General features: G+C 39.3%; 1 protein-coding gene across 1 annotated transcript; it reads left to right on the top strand.

Moving 5' to 3' along the window:
- kcnk18 (potassium channel, subfamily K, member 18) lies at positions 1 to 10,948 on the top strand. The gene is made up of 4 exons (XM_086045740.1): positions 1 to 17; positions 51 to 379; positions 565 to 711; positions 10,083 to 10,948. The coding sequence occupies exons 2-4, from the start codon at positions 103 to 105 to the stop codon at positions 10,946 to 10,948; spliced, it is 1,290 nt and encodes a 429-aa protein (XP_085901866.1). The 5' UTR covers positions 1 to 17; positions 51 to 102.
- The last annotated feature ends 8,172 nt before the right edge of the window (positions 10,949 to 19,120 follow it).

The following is a 19,120-nucleotide window of genomic DNA, read 5'->3' on the forward strand; positions in this document are numbered from 1 at the left end:
TGTGTGTGTGTCTTTGTGTGGGGGGGGGGGTGTGCGCACGCACCGAGAAGACCCAGAGCACATTTGTGGAGCATCAAGCCAAGAAGGGCGCTTCCCGCGCCAATGTCGGAGCTCTGCAACGGTGGAAGGGGAAGAGGACAGTTGAGGAGGGAGAAAATGAAATCTGACAATCAAGCAATGAGCCCCATCAGCAACCTCAAGGCGTGCACAGAGTGGTTTTGGAAGCTCCTTCCTCATATAATGCTGTGCCTGTCTCTGGTCGTTTATGCAGCGCTAGGCGCACTTTTGTTCCAGTGTGTTGAAGGGAGAGCACCCCCCGCCAAAGAGGAATACCATGACTTCTTAGGACACATTATTCGGCGTGTCCAGAATCTAACCAGTACGTTTGACAGATAATGCTGGAATTGCATTCTAATTCATTGACTTTATTTGATCATTTACATTCCTCTAATCTTGATTCAAACTTAACTGTATATTAACTAACTTTTCCTGTTCTAATCAAGGCTTTGCTCATGGGTTATCCCCCACAACCAGTTGATCTTAACTCTTTTCTTCCAACTCAAGATAACCCATCGTACACCCACCAAAACATAGTGGACGAAGTGGAGTATAAAATGAAAGATGGTTTTCAGACCATATGGCTCCAACAACCTGACAGCTGGACCTTCTTTGGCTCCATGTTCTTCGTGTGCACAGTCTTCACAACGGTTGGTGAGTGCATGGTGATTCCTTTACAAATGAATAAATAAGCATTGATTAACCAGCCTAATATGATTACTTTTGCATCTATGGTCAAGGACAACTAGAGTGTTTCTCATTTGGCAACCTCCAATTGTTTGCAATGCAGTTTGTATATGTACAATAACAGTTGGGCAACAACATATCCCTGGCGTCACGCGGAATCCTCGTACCTCCAAGATCGTCACTTTTCAGGAGACCCCAAAAACAGCATTTTTGTTCAACTATTAGAGCTGCAGCATTAAATACAGCAAGCTGTTTTTTCAACACTTTTGTTTGGTCAATAATTTGTGAAAATTCCAAACAAATTCCTATTTCCCACACATTCAACTCATTCACCCTTAAAAATTTCACAAAAATTAAACTATTCACCATTCATTTCCATTGGCACATTTAACTTTTCACATTTACACCATTCCAAATTCCACAAATTCAAGTCATTCAACTCATTCAGCTCACATTCAGCTTTTCAACACCCACAAAATTCCTAATTCCCACACATCCAACTCATTCACCCTTAAAAACTCACAAAAATTCCACTATTCACCATTCATTTCCATTTGCAGATTTAACTTTTTGCATTTACACCGTTCCAATTTCCACAAATTCAAGTCATTCAACTCATTCAGCTCACATTCAGCTTTTCAACACCCCCCAAATTCCTACTTTCCACACATTCAACTCATTCACAAAAAACCCCACAAAATTAGAGTAATATTAGAGTTATGGTATATTGGCAAATCCATTGGATAATATTCCCTCATGGCTGAGAATAGAACATAGTTTAGTTTCCAAAACTTCTCTCCGTGCAATTCTTTTTTCATCACCTAGGCCATTGTCTTCTCAGAGAGGAGAGCATTTTATTATTACTAATTCTCAGACAATCTGGTTGCAGATCCGAAGTTTTTTGTGACCTCGCTAATACAGCTGTACATGCTCCTTTGTGGCATAATCATGCCTTCCCTCCTTCATTTACGGATGCTGTTTTTAGGAAATGGAGTCAGATGGGTATAGAGCCGTTGCTAAATTTGTATATTAATAAAAAATTCTGTTCATTTGAACAATTACAAATAAAATATCACTTGCCCAGAAGTCTTTTTTTTAGATTTTTACAGTTAAGGAATTATGTTAGACACAATATTCCGTCATTTAATTTCCTCCCTTTGGAAAATTTTACTGGGGAATCCAGAATCCAAAAGCTTAATTTCATCATTGGTAAAAGTCTTTCTTAGTAATTGTGATAGTTCTACATTATGAATTAAAAAAATGGGAAGAGGATCTTAATATGATAATCAGAGATGATGTATGGAGAGCAGCACTGAATGACATTCATCAATGTTCTGTCAACTCGAGGCTTCAGTTAACTCAGTATAAAGTTGTTTTCAGGTTACACTATTCAAAAGTGAGGTTAAATAAAATGTTCCCACAAACATCACCTCTATGTGAAAGATGTAAAAAAATGGATGGTACGTTGGCACATCAATTTTGGTTCAGCTCAAGAGTCCAAGGTTTTTGGTTTTCAATATTTAAATGGTACTGCCTTGCATTCAAGACGACTATTGACCCCTGATCCTGTGATGGCTCTTCTTGGTTTTTCGGATGCGTTGCAAAAATTGGGTCATGATGTGACTTCTGTGGTTGCCTTTGGCATGGTGATAGCTAAAAGGTGTATTTTAAAATGATGGAAATCAGATGTTCCACCTCAGTTTGAAACCTGTCTTAGGGAATTTATAGGAGTGCTGCATATAAAAAAGTTAAGATATGAAATATCAGGCAATGCCCAAAAGTTTTATAATGTATGGAAACCAATTTTAGAACATCTGAAAATATAGTAAACCCCTAAATATTTTTCTATTTTCATCATCCGATGGATTAGTGGACTTTAGCAAATAAGTATTTTACTTTTTTTTTCTTTAGGTATTTGTTCATTTTGTGTATATACAGTATTGCAATGTTTGTAATTTATGTTTAATGGGGAAATCTGCATAAGTACAATATATATAGTATGTATACCTTGATATACTGTACACTTTTTTTACTTTGTATATTTTATTCTTATTGTTTTTTGTGTGTTTTGTTTTTTGTGAGTTGGGTGACATGGTAAACTTAATAGATAAATAAATATGGTAAAAAAATAAATATATTTAAAAAAAACCACAAAAATTCAACTATTGGCCATTCATTTCCATTGAAACATTTAACTTTTCACATTTACACCTTCCCAATTTTGGGCAGGGACATTAGCTAGACTGGGGAAACTCACCCCAAGGTCTCCCCAGTGCAGCAGCCATCTTGGGTATGTTGTTCAAAAGTATTGGGACACTCAGAATTTTCATCCTCATGTGTTCCTAAGGAAGCGGCCATGTTGTTCAAAAGTATTGGGACACCCCGATTTTTCATCCCCAGGTGTCCCTAATGAAGCGGCCATGTTGTTCAAAAGTATTGGGACACCCCGATTTTTCATCCCCAGGTGTCCCTAATGAAGCGGCATATTGTTCAAAAGTATTGGGACACCCCAATTTTTCATCCCCAAGTGTCCCTAATGAAGCGGCCATGTTGTTCAAAAGTATTGGGACACCCCGATTTTTTATCCCCAGTTTCCTTCCTTCCTTGCTTCCTAGTGTCCTTTCTTCCTCATTTCTTCGCCTCATCCTTTCCTTTCTACTATTTTGTATTCTTTGTTTTCTTTCTTGCTTGTTTTCCTTGCTATCTTGGTTCCTTGCTTCCTCCCTTCCTTTGATTCCATCATTCTTTGTTTTCCTTCTTTTTTCACCTGACTTCCTTCTTTCATTGTTTCCTTACTTCCTCCTTTCTTGTTTCCCTTCTGATTTTTTTTCAAGGTCATTCAACTTCATTCAACTTCATTCCAACGCATTCCACGGTTTCCAATCAGCTTACTTCGCCTTCATACTCAATTTCTCCTGAAATTGCATTCTCTAGTTATTATTTAAAATAAAAGATTTGAAGTACCATTAAGAACACACAAACTCGAACACCCCAACATCTCAGCAGCGGACATGGCAAACTCCAATATATCCCCAAGTGGGTTACAATTATCTATCCAAAATTTGAAAGCTGAGTCCTAGTTGGACAATGGCAAACCAACTAAATACTTGGCAGTATCTTACATCAAATAATCTTTGTTACCCCTGTTGATACCCATCCCATTGTTTATACCCATCCCATTGTGATATTTTTGAAAAATTCTATGCGTCCAACTTTGTGCAGGTTGATTATCTTTATGAGGAGCCCTTGATCAGAATCATCTCATGTTAAAGTCAGTCGCAGTCCATTTTGAAAAGCTCACACGTATGAACAGCAAGACCTGAGTGCTCAAAAATAGAATCATGACAAAGCATTTGGATCAGGCTGCAATAATAATCCCAAGAGCAACTGTGGCCTCTATATAGGCAAAATTCTCAAATACGAGTTGGGCACAACACGGAGGACATTGCGCTATTGGAAATAATATCATATATATATATATATCATATAATATCAGCATTTTGGGACAGTTTCCCAGATACCACTTAACACGCAGTTTAGTAAAACGTTTACAATCTTCGTTATTCACAATTGACACATCCACTAAACAGCACACACAATCTGTTCGAGTAAAAAATTTGAGTAATTTAATTCAAATGAATTCCTTTTCTGTCTTGACCAATTAACTTTACAATAATTAACTATATACTGCAATGCCATGTTTACAAATTGCTTTGACTCACATAATGTCAATAACATCTAAATAAACACATTTCAAATATAAATAAATAAAATATATATATATATATATTTTTTTTAAAGGCCCATTGCATTTTGTAACAATTATTGTAACTGTAACTGTAAACTTCTGAATAATGTGTGCACGGACCAGTCATGTCTAAACTACACCACGAGACATAACTGTTAATTTTAAAAGCAGACATTTTGTTTGTTCAAGCAGTAAGCATATGTCTTAAGTGTAAAATCAATAACAGCATTCCTTAAATTCTGCCATTAAGCCTGCTGGTGAGCATGGACTCCATTTTTGGGTCTTGCCTACTGTCGTAATCCTGTTTGGACTGTTGACTAACTGTTTGACTTCTGGGTTGATTGACTCCTCTTCCTTGGTTAGATTTACTTTTTGTAAAGCCTTTTCTCTGTCTATTTCACCTGTCCTCGTACCGCAGTGGATAAAGTCAACACACCCATGTTCAAATGACAGGTTTTCGTTACACGTGCTAAATGAGACCCAGATAAATCACTTCCAAAACGTTGCTCATCATTAATGTGGCCACAACTCAATTGTGGGTGTTAAAAGGGGAAGTCAACGCAAACCTTTTTTTTTTTTTCAAGAATATATGTTCTATGCAACCCCACTAAAAAAAAAAAAAAAAGTATGAGGCCGTGTACACTGGTTGGTTGTTGTTTGTTTGTTTAATGTTCTAATTGCCGCTATAGAAAAAACATTTTTGCCTTTGAAGGTTTGTACAGCCCTGTATCTTCACAGTTCAAAAGGTGATGGCCATGGTAGGAGAGGTCCTTAAAGCGGAAGTCGACGCAAACATTTTTTTTTTTCAAGATTATGTTCTATGCAAGCCCACTCGTTGAAAAAGGGCATTCTGATAAATATTGTGTTTGTGGAATAAGTGTTAATCCACATGTTTTTAGCCATCTCCGGGGGCGGCCATTTTGTCTTCTGTCGACTGAAAATGACATTACAACTGCTTACAACGACCAATCACGGCTCAGATTCGGAAAACCGGTCAGCACGTGGGTGACTGCTTGTGCTCAGCGAACAATTCTGGAAAAGCCTACAAGAACAGCTGAATTTTGTTTGGGGTTAACCAGAGACAGTTAAATTGGTGACAGGTCTGTCCTGACTCCCATTTAACCTGAGTTTGAATCAATTTTTTGAATCAAAAAGTTAATTCTGAACATAGCCACATTCCCAGTTATAAGATGGTGTGCACACTTGTTCAACCAGCCACCGCATTACGCCAGTTGTTTATTTTTAAATGGGCTGAAGGGTAAATGTGCTGTCACTTATAGCGCACTCTATCACTGAGCCAAGCCGCACCATTTTTACTTCCTCTCTCTGAAAAAGGTTTTTTATCTATTTTTTTTCTTTCTATTAGTTTTTTTTTTGTTTTTTTTTGTTTTTTAAATCAGTCAAGTTGTAAAGGTTATAGACCACGAAAGGTTTGGAACTAATTTCTCTCATTGTCTCATTTCTATATATCACAAACACCTTGAATTTGAACAAGGCAGTGTAGATTTATTTATATGAACTGTAGACAAAAGTCCCATTCAACTACTTGTCAATGTTTCATTAAAAGAGTTGTGAAAATTTGTATTATGGTCGTATTCCTGCCCAGTGCTGCTTTAATCTGTTAGAATTTTGAAACTTTTCCAACAGGTAAGAATGGAAATTGTCATTTAAAGTAAGTTTTAGCATTTGAATACAACAATAAGTGAACTCTGGTTAATATTAAAGTAGTAGACACTTTAAACACTGTTAGGTTAAGCAAGGCTCAAAATAAGCGATTTCGCTCTTTTCGCATCAAAATGACTATTTTGCACCTCATTATTAAATATTGAAGAGCAAAACTGAGTCAAACACTGACCATCAAAAGTAGTGCTGTGTATTGGGAGCCGTTTGCATGTTCATTTGAAAGAAGTTAAATATTGTCAATTACTAATTGTCAAGTAGTTACTGACTTGCACGAGCCAAGTTCCAGCCAGTAAGAGCTTACAGAACGAGGGATAGGAAGGAATAGTGAAGAAAATGAGGGACAGCAGGAAAGGGAATTGTATCTGGAAACATGGATCAGCTGCTCAAAGCAGAGGAACTTTGTATTTTCTCCTTGCCAATCTTAACAATCCAAAAGTTATCAGGATGTTGTTTTTTGTTTTGTTTTTTTTGGTTGTTTTTCAAGGGTTTTTTTATACTCTTATTTCTTTTTGTAGTTCTGCATAGAGTACATAATGGAATCGTTATAAAATACATTTTAGTACAGTAATATATATATATATATATATATATATATATATATATATATATATATATACATATATATATACATATATATATATATATACATATATATATATATATACATATATATACATATATATATATATATATATATACATATATATATATATATATATACATATATATATATATATATATATATATATATATATACGTTTGCAGTCGGAATCACTGATATATATATATATATATATATATATATATATACGTTTGCAGTCGGAATCACTGATATATATATATATATATATATATATATATAGATATATATATATATATATATATATATATAGGTGGGTACTATTTTTTTTCCCCGCTCCAAAAAATGTTCATTCATTATATTGTCATTTTATTGTTTAATAAAACCATTGCTTCCTGCAAAAAAAATTGAAAATGTTCCACAAAGTTAAAAAGTTGCTCATCAAATTAAGATTCACAAACTGATCTGCGAAGAAAAAATATATATTTCGAACCTTGGCTTTCAGGGCCATATTTTCCGCACGATTAAAATATACATTTGATAATTACAGGAATATGACAGCAGTGTTCAGAAACATCTGTCAGCGGTTGCCTTTAAAGACTTTGAAAAACACAAATTAATCCAAGTGAATACTAATGCAGGTTATGCAAGGCCTAATAAGGTATTGTTTAAGTAAAATAGACAAAGTTATTGATTAAAATTCCATTTTATTTCTGAATGAATTTAATGAGGAATGAATACTGTGATACTATACACAAGGGATTGATACAGTAAATAATAGTGCACACGTTTGGTATAGGAAAAAGAGAAGACAAGCTGTGATCCCAAAAAAAACTTGGCACCAGTACCTCTCATAAGTTAGAGGCAGCTGCATTCGCATGGTTGGAATATCTGAGAAGAGACAGATGGTCTCCACAGCATGAGAAACCTAATCAAGGTAATAGGAGGGATAGCTTGTTCAGTAAAGTTCGTCATGTAGATGCAATTGAATTTACACATTTTAGTAAATCTAATGAGGGCCAAAGAGCTTTAGCAAAATACTTACCTTTCCATAGACAAAATAAATATTGGACTGCTGTGTTTGTGTTAGTCTGACAACAGTGTATCTGCAATTAGCAGTGTTTGTCCAGATGAGAACAAGGCACAAGATTCAAATGAATGACCTATCGTATTTTCTGGGCTATAAGACGCACCTTTATATAAGCCGTACTTATTGTGTTGAAAACGTTTATATTTTCTGCATTTACAGAACAATTATAAACATGCAAATGTACATGTATGTACCTGACCAGATTCTTTCCTAACAGTGCCTTTGAACACTGCAGCAAAGTTGCTGATTAAAACAGAAGAGAACCAACAGTACTTATCTTCATTTCACTGCCGACTGCCGCTCCAGTTTGTCAGCTAATGTCCACCAGACTCCACCATCTATGGCTCTACTACATTCTACATATGCACCTGTCTTGTTTTATGGTAATAAAGTCAGCCAATCTAACACACGACGTGCTAAATCAACAATAGCATTTCACATCGAAACAACAGAACGCCAATCGCATTCATGTGCACTTCAAGGACCTCTAGGAAAACATAGAATCAAAGCATTACAGCACTTAATGCAATAACCCAGTCTACGGCGCCCTCGCCTGTTGAACTCCTCCACCTGCAGTCACATCTAGTCAATGGGAAATGTATTGAATTGTACTGTCATTCCGGTTACAGCGCCCCAAGCGGTGGAAGAAAAATCCACAGAATAGCCGCACTGGACTATAAGCCGCATGGCTCAAAATCTAGGAAAAAAGTTGCGGCTTATAGTCCGGAAAATACGGTATCTTATTTTTATATATAGAAATCAACAAAAATAGCAAACCTAATTCAGTGACTCGGTTACAAAGCAATGAAGAGAACTTACAAAGTGCCTGGCATACATTTAATATTCAGTATTGATTGACATCTAAATCTGACAATATTTGTATTATTGTGATAATAGTTTGTAGTGGTATAGACCCACAAAGCATCATACAGCGAACTGTTTCTAATGTGTCTTATTTAGCAACACGAGGGAGATGCGGGCAGGTATTGAAACATACTTCAGTATGAAATTATAATAACCAGAATAATAAAACACTTCCAGTTCGTGAGTATAAACCAATCTGTATGCCCAAGGTGGATGCCTGTGGCCGCTGCCCAGTTGGCCCCCCCTCTGCACGCTCCTGACTCAGCTAATGGCTTATGGCCCGTAGCTCAAACAGGACAGGAAAATGCTTTTACATTACCACAAAAAGCTGAGAGAGCTTGTTCGGGGTTAAATTCACATTTCCTTCCGGTGTTATTGTTTTGAACATATTTTAGCTCTTCACAAACTGCATCATGTGGTCAAAGCCACACCACACATCATTTCTGTACACTCTTTCAAGTAGATAATTGACTCCCATATGAAAGTGGATGTTTGAAATCAGTTTATTGGGATCAGTCAGCATTTTTCGACTGATAATTCACTTTATGAGAGTGCTCAAGAGGAGACGTGCGGAAAGGGAGCTGCTGGAGACATTTATGGAGCTTCCTCATATACTGCATCTCAGTGTGGTATGCAGGCTGTGCAGCCGCAGATAAAACGGTTAAAGAACATATAGATATGTCATTGGAATAGAATGAGTTAAAGCGGAAGTCAACCCAAATGGAATATGGAATATAAGTGGAATTTTAAGTTAAACAGCAAAATGCACTCGTTTTTAGCCATCTCTGGGGGCGGCCATTTTGTCCTCTTGTCGACTGAAAATCACATCACAACTGATCACAACGACCAATCGCGGCTGTGATGTCATTTTCAGTCGACGGAAGACAAAATGGCCTCCCCCAGAGATGGCTAAAAACGAGTGGATTAACACTTATTCCACAAACGCAATATTTATCAGAATGCCCTATTTCAACTAGTGGGCTTGCATAGAACATAATCTTGAAAAAAAAATGTTTGCGTCGACTTCCACTTTAAGGACCTCTCTTACCATGGCCATCACCTTTTGAACTGTGAAGATACAGGGCTGTACAAACCTTCAAAGGCAAAAATGTTTTTTATATAGCGGCAATTAGAACATTAAACAAACAAACAACAACCAACCAGTGTACACGGCCTCATACTTTGCACCAGTTACACTTTCACTGCACATTAAAATGCCGAAGCTATCTTCTGCCTTAGTGTACATGCGTATTATAAGAATAATAATAATAATGATTTTTTCTTTTGTACATGTTTGCAATGTACAGTACTGTATGTTTTTGTGTTCCTGGTGAGTGTATCTAAGTGTTAATTTTGTTCCACTTCCTTCACAGGCTATGGGGCCATCTACCCGGTCACCCTACCTGGTAAGGTGTTGTGTGTCTTGTACGCAATGGTGGGCATTCCGCTCATGCTTTTAGTCATGCTTGATATTGGAGATTACCTTGCTAAGCTGCTGACCAAAGCATATGTTCATATTCACGCCTTCTTCAAAGTCCTGCAGTCACACAGGTGGTCCAAGCTGAGGGCTCACAAGAAATCAAGGGAGTCGAACCATCGGACCTTGGAAGATGGTACCACTGTTTTCAGCCATGACATTGTGCTCCATGAACGACTCAACATTCACGAACGACTCAACATCCGGGAAGCGTTGCAATGTCAAGTGAATGAGAAGTCCAATTCCATGCAGCTCCAAAAAAATAGAGACATCTTTGAGAAGATTCTTGCCAAAGAGAATCTCCTCCGAAAGGGCCCCTTGCTCAGGAGCCTGTCTTGCCCAGAACTGAATCAAATGCCACCATTGCCCAAAGGATTTGCCATTTGGGACTTCACAGGAATAGGAGATACTATGGAAACGTTGGATGTTCCATTCGTGCTTATTCTTTGTATAGTGTTTACATACATTTTTCTTGGAGGTTTGATTCTGCCAGTGTGGGAGACACAAATGAAGGGATTTGACCCTTACTACTTCTGTTTTATCACTCTCACCACTATTGGTTTTGGAGACATTGTGCCTCATCATCCCAATTTTTTCATGCTCACCTCACTTTTCACCATTTCTGGCATGGCCATCATGTCCATGGCATTCAAGCTGAGCCAGACACGGCTTGTAAACTGCTACCGCCACTGCATCAAGCTCATAAGCATCGGACACAGTAATGAAGGCAGAACTAAGTCGCAAGGGTTCTCTCATGTTTAAAAGGCTCACCATGTCTGGAAGTAACAGTCCCCCCTTTGGGATGCCTATTGAATTAGAAGCATGAGCAAAGAAAACAAAAGTATGCATGTATCACTTTGGGGCATAGAGTAAGTACCCAAAGTTTTATTCAAGAATCATATGGGCATCTTGATACTGTGTCTGCCATGTTCTGTGATTTTGCCTGCTGTTGACGCCATTCTATTTCCACAGTCCTCTCGGATTTGCTGGAAGACTGCGCTTTCTTCAGGCACCTGGTAGCATTTGCCTCATGGTATTTAGATGCGGCTTCAGAAGGTGTCGGGTATTGCCTTGCTTGCTGCTTTGCTTGTTGCCATAGCTCTTATTTAGTCTTGCTGGTTACTTGTTGGATCTCGCCTCGTCATACTTATCAGGCCCCATATTTTGGTAGACTGGTGCCTGTGCGGGCATAACTTCATAGTCGTGCCAGAGCAAATCTAATCTAGCGTGTTTGGGACTGTGTTGCGCCTGCGTGGGCATGCCAACGCACGAAGCAGCCTCGCCCCCGACGCATCTGATAATTTGGTGACAGAAAGTGTCTATGCTTGGCGTAAAAACATAATTTTTGTGCCGGGGCACATTTTGGACTTTTTGTGACAAAAACTAGATGACATTTTAGACTCACTAAAACCACGTCTAACTTAAAGGCGCAGGTGATCTAACGTAATTTTGGTGTATTTAACCCAATAAGGACAGGAGCGCATAACCGCGTTTCTAACACTAAAGCCAGGAGCGTTGTTGCATGTTTTTCACTTTAAAGCCGGAGAGCGTTTACGTCATTTTCTTTTTTTAATCCAATTTTCGGTCTCTTAGCCAATGAAATGCATCAGAGTATACATGTGACGGTGACCTGAGTTGTCGGAGGATATCCGGAATTTTTTCGAGGAGTAATGGCGGCACAATCGATTGCAGGAGCTCTGATATAAGTCACGGAAGTGATGAGTACCAATTTAATCAAGGTGTAGGCAGACATATTCCACACTCCACAGACATGCATGGTGGACCTCATGATATTCCATTCATAAATAACATCAGTGTAGGACAATCTTTCTGATTCATTGTAGAAACCAATTCATTGAATGAACTATAATGATTATCATTTTAAAAATATTTTAATAGAACCAGTCACACATGGAAGCATGATCAGGAGGCGCAAGGCGGTCTCCAATCGTCCACGTCACACGGCCGACTACATCATCCGAAAAGGGAGATATTGCAGTTTACCTGCCAATGACAAACAAACTCCAGCAAATCTAATTCGTTTTAATTTCTGTTTCAAGCACGGAACATTCTTTACCGCCAGAGCTGGGCACTTGACCCTTTTTTGCCCGTCCGGCCGCAACCCTCCACCCTTGACCTTGGTACCCTTCCAGCCGCGACCCCCCGGCCATATTCATAAACATTGTCGGCCCCCATCCCGTTCCAACCCTTGCCCCCACCCCAAAAAAAAATAAATAAATAAATAAATAAACCTGGACAATGCCCCCGCGGGAGGGATGCTAACGGAAGAGGTTTATTTAAAGACAATTAGCTGGCTAACTTATAAGTCAAATCCGCTGTGGACACGCTTCAAACGCGCCACTTACTCACGTACTTACCCAGCTGTGTGTACTTACTTCCATTGCGAGCCCTGGGGTTGGTTTTGTCGTATTGTATAACTATTTGGGTCCAACAGACGACAAGTCTGCAAGCATTCAACAAGTTACTTATTTTCCACACTTCCCCTCCTTCACACTTCCCGCCCTTCAAAATAAAAGCATACTAGCAAACCACTACACAGCAGTTTTGCTACGGCGTATTTCCGGAAGTAGGAAAGTGCACCAGTGTTATACTTGAGTGCTGCGCGCAGCTTGAATATACTTCCGGACACAAGTTGTTTTGAAAGAAGCCTAAAAAGAAGCCTTTCACCGAGTAGGCTGAGATGAAATTTGGCCGCCTCGGGAGCACGTCACACGCATGAGAGCCGATTAGTGGGCCGGACTAAAATCCACTTCCGGCCATGCTTAGTCCAGCCATTTTTTTTAATTTGTCAGCCCCCACCCCTCCGCCCCAAAAATGGGCCCGGCCGGTCTGGCCCAGGGACGGACTGCCCAGCTCTGCTTACCGCCCTGATTTTTATGAAAATTAGCGACGCAGCGAGGATTGGCCAGGAAAACACAATGTTCCATTCCTTAATGGCAAGTAAAGGTTCCAGCACTTCGTTACACCCAGTTCTACCGGCGCAAATTTTAGCAGAATACCAAAAGAAAGAAAACTCCACCCACTTGCACAGTTAGACTGCGCTTTGCGATAGACTTGCGCCCGGAATGAAAATAGGGTCCATAGTGCGCTTTTTGTATTAGTATGTACTTCTGTGACTTTTCACTGTTCGTATTATGCAGGTAAGAGGGTTTTTTTTGTATTCCAACGTGGACCTTCCTTCCGCTGCAGCTCCATCCACTTTCATTTGTATTTGCAGTCCATGTGTGTTTGTTTTGGCAACTATCGTTTTTACATCATTGTTTTTAATTTTTCGTTGCTTAGACTGTTGTGCTTTACAGTCTTAGTTAAATACAACCCGTGTAATTGTTCAATCTTTGTTTGTGTTGTGATCTATCCTTCGGTCATTTTCCAATCCTAACAGAATACGGTTGTCAATAATCACACGGACGCTGAACAACTGCATGAGGCTTTGTTTAACCAAGTAGTGCGTGTGGATCAGAACAACCCCTCAATTCGCAAATTCATGAATGCTGCACTTTTGTGGAATTTGCGACTTGAGGCTTTATGCTATGGCGATAAGCAACTGTTGTCCAGTCATTCCTTTTTCCTTGCCCACCTTTATTGTGGGGATGTGGACGTTTTCTATCACCCGAATAAAGGCAAGTAATCAGTCGGCTTCTTGATTTTTCACAAGAGAAACCTTCGGGAGCGGACTACTCTATTTTGTTCATTTGATGACTCAGCTTTTTGGAGCAACTTTCAGCCAGGACTCAACCCAGAAATGATGACATTTGATGATGACACTCAAGGAGCTGATCATTCTTGCTATTCGTGGGCTGTCTTTGTGAATGTCAATGGGAGCAATGGCTGGATTTCCTGAGTGCGTCTTCAGAAGCATGTACGACTGTGGTATACTCCTGTGATCAACCTTGGACTCCATCACCTTCACGTCTTCAAGTTGGCATTCGACGGCAGCGGATGAGCCCGTGCAGCTCGGCAGAGGACGGCGTACCACTGCAGAATGCAAAAGGCAGATGAGGTTAGGACATTTTTGCTACTGCAGCTTGATCTGTCAGCAGGTTTCCAACTGTAGGCTATTTCTACTGCAGATGACCCGGACAGCAGGTTTCCAACTCTACAGCTAGATCATCACAGACAACGAAAACCATGGCTCCTTTTGGCTACCAAAACTACGACCACAGTCATGTCTGCATTCCGCTACTAATCACTGGTAAGCCGCCACGCTCTTTGTAAGTACTCCAAACTTCGTTTAGCATCATCTCAATGTGTCAATCAATCTGCTGGGAAAAGACTTTAATTCCCGGGAGTTATTTCAGGATTTGAAGGCAGGAATGAAATAACTGCATTCGTAGACTCGGGTGCAGATGACCGCTTTGTGGATTTATTAAGCTGGAGAAACCCCTATTTTTACTCCTAAGACTGATTCTCAAGTTTTGAAGTTATTGAGTGACCGTTAGACGAGACTAGGGATAGGTACTGAGCTTGCTACTTTTTGTGATACCAGCAGCAAAGATTTATGTGAACTCAAATGGTATCATGTTTTGGTGGAGTGAAAGAGTTGGCAATTTTCCATGGCACACTTTTAAGTAGCAGAGTACATACACCAGCAAGGCCTGATGCAGCTTCCTGCTGCCAAACCACACAAATACACTATATTAGCTATATAGTATATTGCCGTTAGAAATTCGCACAATGCAAATTGCGAAATAGCAAACTGGTAATGGAAACACAGAAATTTAGAAAAACCTCAAATATCTCAAAAACGTTTTTACTCTCTCATGAGGTGGTTTTTGAAACGTGTCGATATAGAAGTACTGTATATTGCCAAAGTGTTACGGAACCACATTTTTCGCATTTCCATGTCACGTGATAATGCCTCCAGCAGCCACAGCAATGAGCGCTGGTTTGACGGAGGACCGGCGGGGGAGAGAGGGAATGGGGGTTTCCCGTGTGACCCCGCCAAGCCAGATCTGGATCATCCCAACAAAGGCAGATCCAACGGCAGCGATATCGCTGACGCGACGTGGCTGGCCGAGAGCAGTCCTTGCCGTTCGGCGGCTGCACCAGGAGAAGGGGGCCCCGTTCGTTTGGAGGGGACAGCGAGCACTGTTCAGCTGCCCCAGGGGAAGCAGCAAGGTCTGGGCAGTTGAGCGCCGTAGAGCGCTGGGGTGCGTCCTAGACCGAAGCCTCCAGGCCTCCCCGCTTGATCGTCATCACAAACATTTCCAGGCCCACCAGTAGCCGGTCACGGCGCACCGCGGCGTGAGAAGTTCACCCGACTGAGGACCGCCATGCCCAGGTAGCCGCCACACCTGCCGGGTTGAATCCCCCACGCAGACTTGGCGAATGCGTGGGCCCCACTTGTTTACCTCTTAATGGTTTCACGCCCTGTCGTGAGTCTCGTAACAGCATTTCATGAGATTTTAAGAGAATTACGAGATCTCATGAGATGAGAAGATATATGTCTCAGAAGCGAAACACTGGGAACAGCTACAAGTCACAATTATACTTTATTGAAATTGTTGAAATATTGCTTTTTTTTTTGCGAAAAACTGTAAAGTTGTGAAGCCACAAACCTTACAGCATGCTTTGATTCGGCGCTGGAAGATGGACTTTTCGGTGCTGGCGTTTTTATCATTCCTCTATAGGCAACCAGCTGGTCCTCTTGCCCCAGCACCAGGGTGGCAGTGGGACTCTTTTTCAGCCCTGGAGTTTCATGGCTCAGTCCGGCCCACTTTAGTTCACACTATTTTAATTAAGATGCATAATTTTATGCTTATTAGCAGTGTTACCACAGTTACCTTGAAAAATAACTTAGTTACTTTACTGATTACTTGTTTTTAATAATAACTAAGTTAGATTACTAGCTACTTTACTACTTACTTTCAACAGACGCAACAACTCTGCTTAACATAAATATGACATGTTTTTGCCAGTACTAGAAATGTGTTTATTGGAAGTTTTAACAGTAAGATTTAAGGTTAATGTTTTTATTTAAAAATAAAATGAATACAGCCTTTTTTACTTAAAAATAATTGTTTTTATTTGCCTAGATAGACCAAAACAACGTTCGCCAACAGTGACAGAGATAGATATTTTGAATGTATGCTTGTAATTAGTGATGTGTTTCTTAGGTCGAATTACAGAAGCGTGTGCCGAGTAATGTAGATGAGTGGTTCTTGAACGCCGGGTCGATTCACGTGTTGATGACGTCCGTAGTGACGTTTGAAGCCCCGCGAAGCGGGGGGTGTACCACGTGACTGATTCAGGAAATGATTCACTAGGTTTGAGTGTACAGCAGTTCGAAATAAAAGCAACAGTGAAATGCTTCCACATCTATGCAAACTTGCGATCTCATATCAATGCACCCGTGCTTCATCAGTACCATTTGAAAAAGGTTTTTTTTTTTAAAGCAGATGAATTTCTCTGCAAAAAAAGATACCGCCTGAGTCCAAAAACTTTTGAAAAAAAATATATTGTTATTAAATAAAAGTGAAGAAACACTTTGGTTCACATGTTGCATAAGCACAAACATAAACAAAGTAACACAGAACAATTCATGTTAAAACACTCTTCAAATAATATTTTTTTGTATTCGGAGCATGATTTACACTCCACCGTTTTATTGCAAGCACCAAGTATATTATACATTTTTCTGTCCACACGATGGCGTAGTCGAGGAAATGAATCATCTTGAAGCCCCTACGTGTGTGAAGTATTTCCCTGCAGGGCTTGACTGCTTTATGGGGCTTTATTTTGCCATGACTACTTGTAATGCTTGAATGTACAGTGCTGCGACTCCAGATGTTTCTTTGAATTTGATGTGTTTTTTTTATTTTTGTATCCAGTACAAAACACCTTTTCTAGTACGGAGTGTACAATCAACCTTATTTATTAATATATTATTTCCATTTTGAAAATGCAAACGTCTCTACTTCTTTAGACGTCAACGTGCTGAAAACGTGACTCGGCGGATGGTGACGTCACTCCCCAGACAATTGGGCATTGATGACCTCATCACATAATGCTTCACGTTTTAAGATCTTTTCCCCTTGTTTCATGTTTCAAAATGTAGAGTTGTTTGTTGGTTAGTAAAAGTTTTACTTTAATTTCATTAATGGTTAACTATTAGTTTTGTTTAATGTATGTAAATTATGCAATGTAAACAGACCATTGAAAATGATGTGTTGACTACTGACTTGAGGGTCATGTTGATTCTTTTATCAGAGCAATCAGGTGAAAATAGTAGACATATAAATTGTGTGTTAATAAACTGTCAAAATGCACAGATGGCTATTTTATTGATAGTATGAAGTAGATCATTGTGCAGAATTGACACTAATGTATATTTAATTGGTGCGCCATTTCCATTCAGTTGCAAGGCTTTATTAGGATGCAAAAAACGTGTAAAGTGTTTCTAATAGAATCTTTAATCAGATTACAATTACAAGTTACATTTCTAGTTTCTCAAAATGGCCGCCTTTTTAGTGTAATGCGTTACTTTGCAATGCGTTGCCAGCTACACTGCTTATTAGTGGATTAACCTTCAATCCAGCTGCCCATTCCACCCAAGATTGTTATTTGATTAAAAAATAAATTAAATCAGGACTGAATGCCATCTAGATCGTAGTCAGTGTTTATTTGAACAATTATGAGAACATGCATAGTTCAAGTGAACAGTGCTAAACAAATTTATTTGAGCACCATTCTCTTAAAGGTCAGAAATAAAGCATAACATTCAGCCACTTACAGTTTATTTTTTTACTAGAACGCCATAGATATAAATTATAAAGCTGATTATAAATCACACTTTAACTTTCTTATAAGTGTTTATAATTATGAGCCAATGTGTTTTAATTGTCATTTGGCGATAGTGCTTGCAGGCTCTGTGATTTGAACATTTGACTGCGCCACTTTCTTTCTCCACAATCTCAATCGATGTTGCAAAGTTTTTCCAGGAAGTTCAAACATTTTTATTTTTATTTAGTTTTTAAATTGTTTTCATTTTACCATTAATTTGTAATCATCTCTTCCTCTGTGTGCCTTTGGTCTCACGTATTGGGGTCTCTGCATCTCAAATTGACTCATTGACTTTCATCCCCAGTATGTCACTGGTCGTGGGTGTGCTGCTGTGCTGGAGCCCATCCCAGTTAACTGTGGGCGAGAGGCAGGTTGCACCTTGAACTCGTCGCCAGCCAGTCGCAGAGCATAAATTAGACAATTCACACCTATGGACAATTTGGAATCCTCACTTAATCACCATGCCTGTTTTTGGCAAGTGGGAGGAAACCGCCCGGAGTACAGAATTTGGAGAACATGCAAACTCCACACAGGAAGGCATGAGCCTGGATTTGAAACCACAACCTCAAAACTGTGAGGCGAATGTGCAAAAAACAATCTTATCTTTTATGCTGCATTTTGTTGTCTGTACTACTCTGTGCAATGACAATAACATCGGCTCTAATGCAATCTAATATGGCACTGCCTGTCATATGTCCAGTTGAACAACAGGTGACAGTATGCTCAATTTCAATGAGCGTTAAGCCCCTACGACAGGTGTCTTCAATCCTGTCCCTCGAGGTACGACTGTGTGTTTTCTTCATTTACTGAATAGCAGATATTTTCGATAATGTTAAAATAATCTTGAGGCTGAACTTTTAAATTACAGGAATTTTAGAGAAAAAAAAAATCACCACAAACACGTTTTACTAAACAACCCCAAGAAAAAGAGACTATTCCAACCACTAAAAATGATATATGCAAAATGACATCAATACAGCATCTGTGTATGTACCAATTAACTTTAGAAGTGCTTTTAGGGGTGAAAGCTGAAAGTCTTTGTATTGATGGTTCATTTTTACCACATTTATGTTTCCACATGAGCATGATAATTTTTTCTCTCAATAACACCAACGATCGGACAGACAACGA

Source organism: Filicampus tigris, chromosome 11, assembly GCF_054856515.1.
Source record: "Filicampus tigris isolate MCC_2025a chromosome 11, RoL_Ftig_1.0, whole genome shotgun sequence".
NCBI lineage: Eukaryota > Metazoa > Chordata > Actinopteri > Syngnathiformes > Syngnathidae > Filicampus > Filicampus tigris.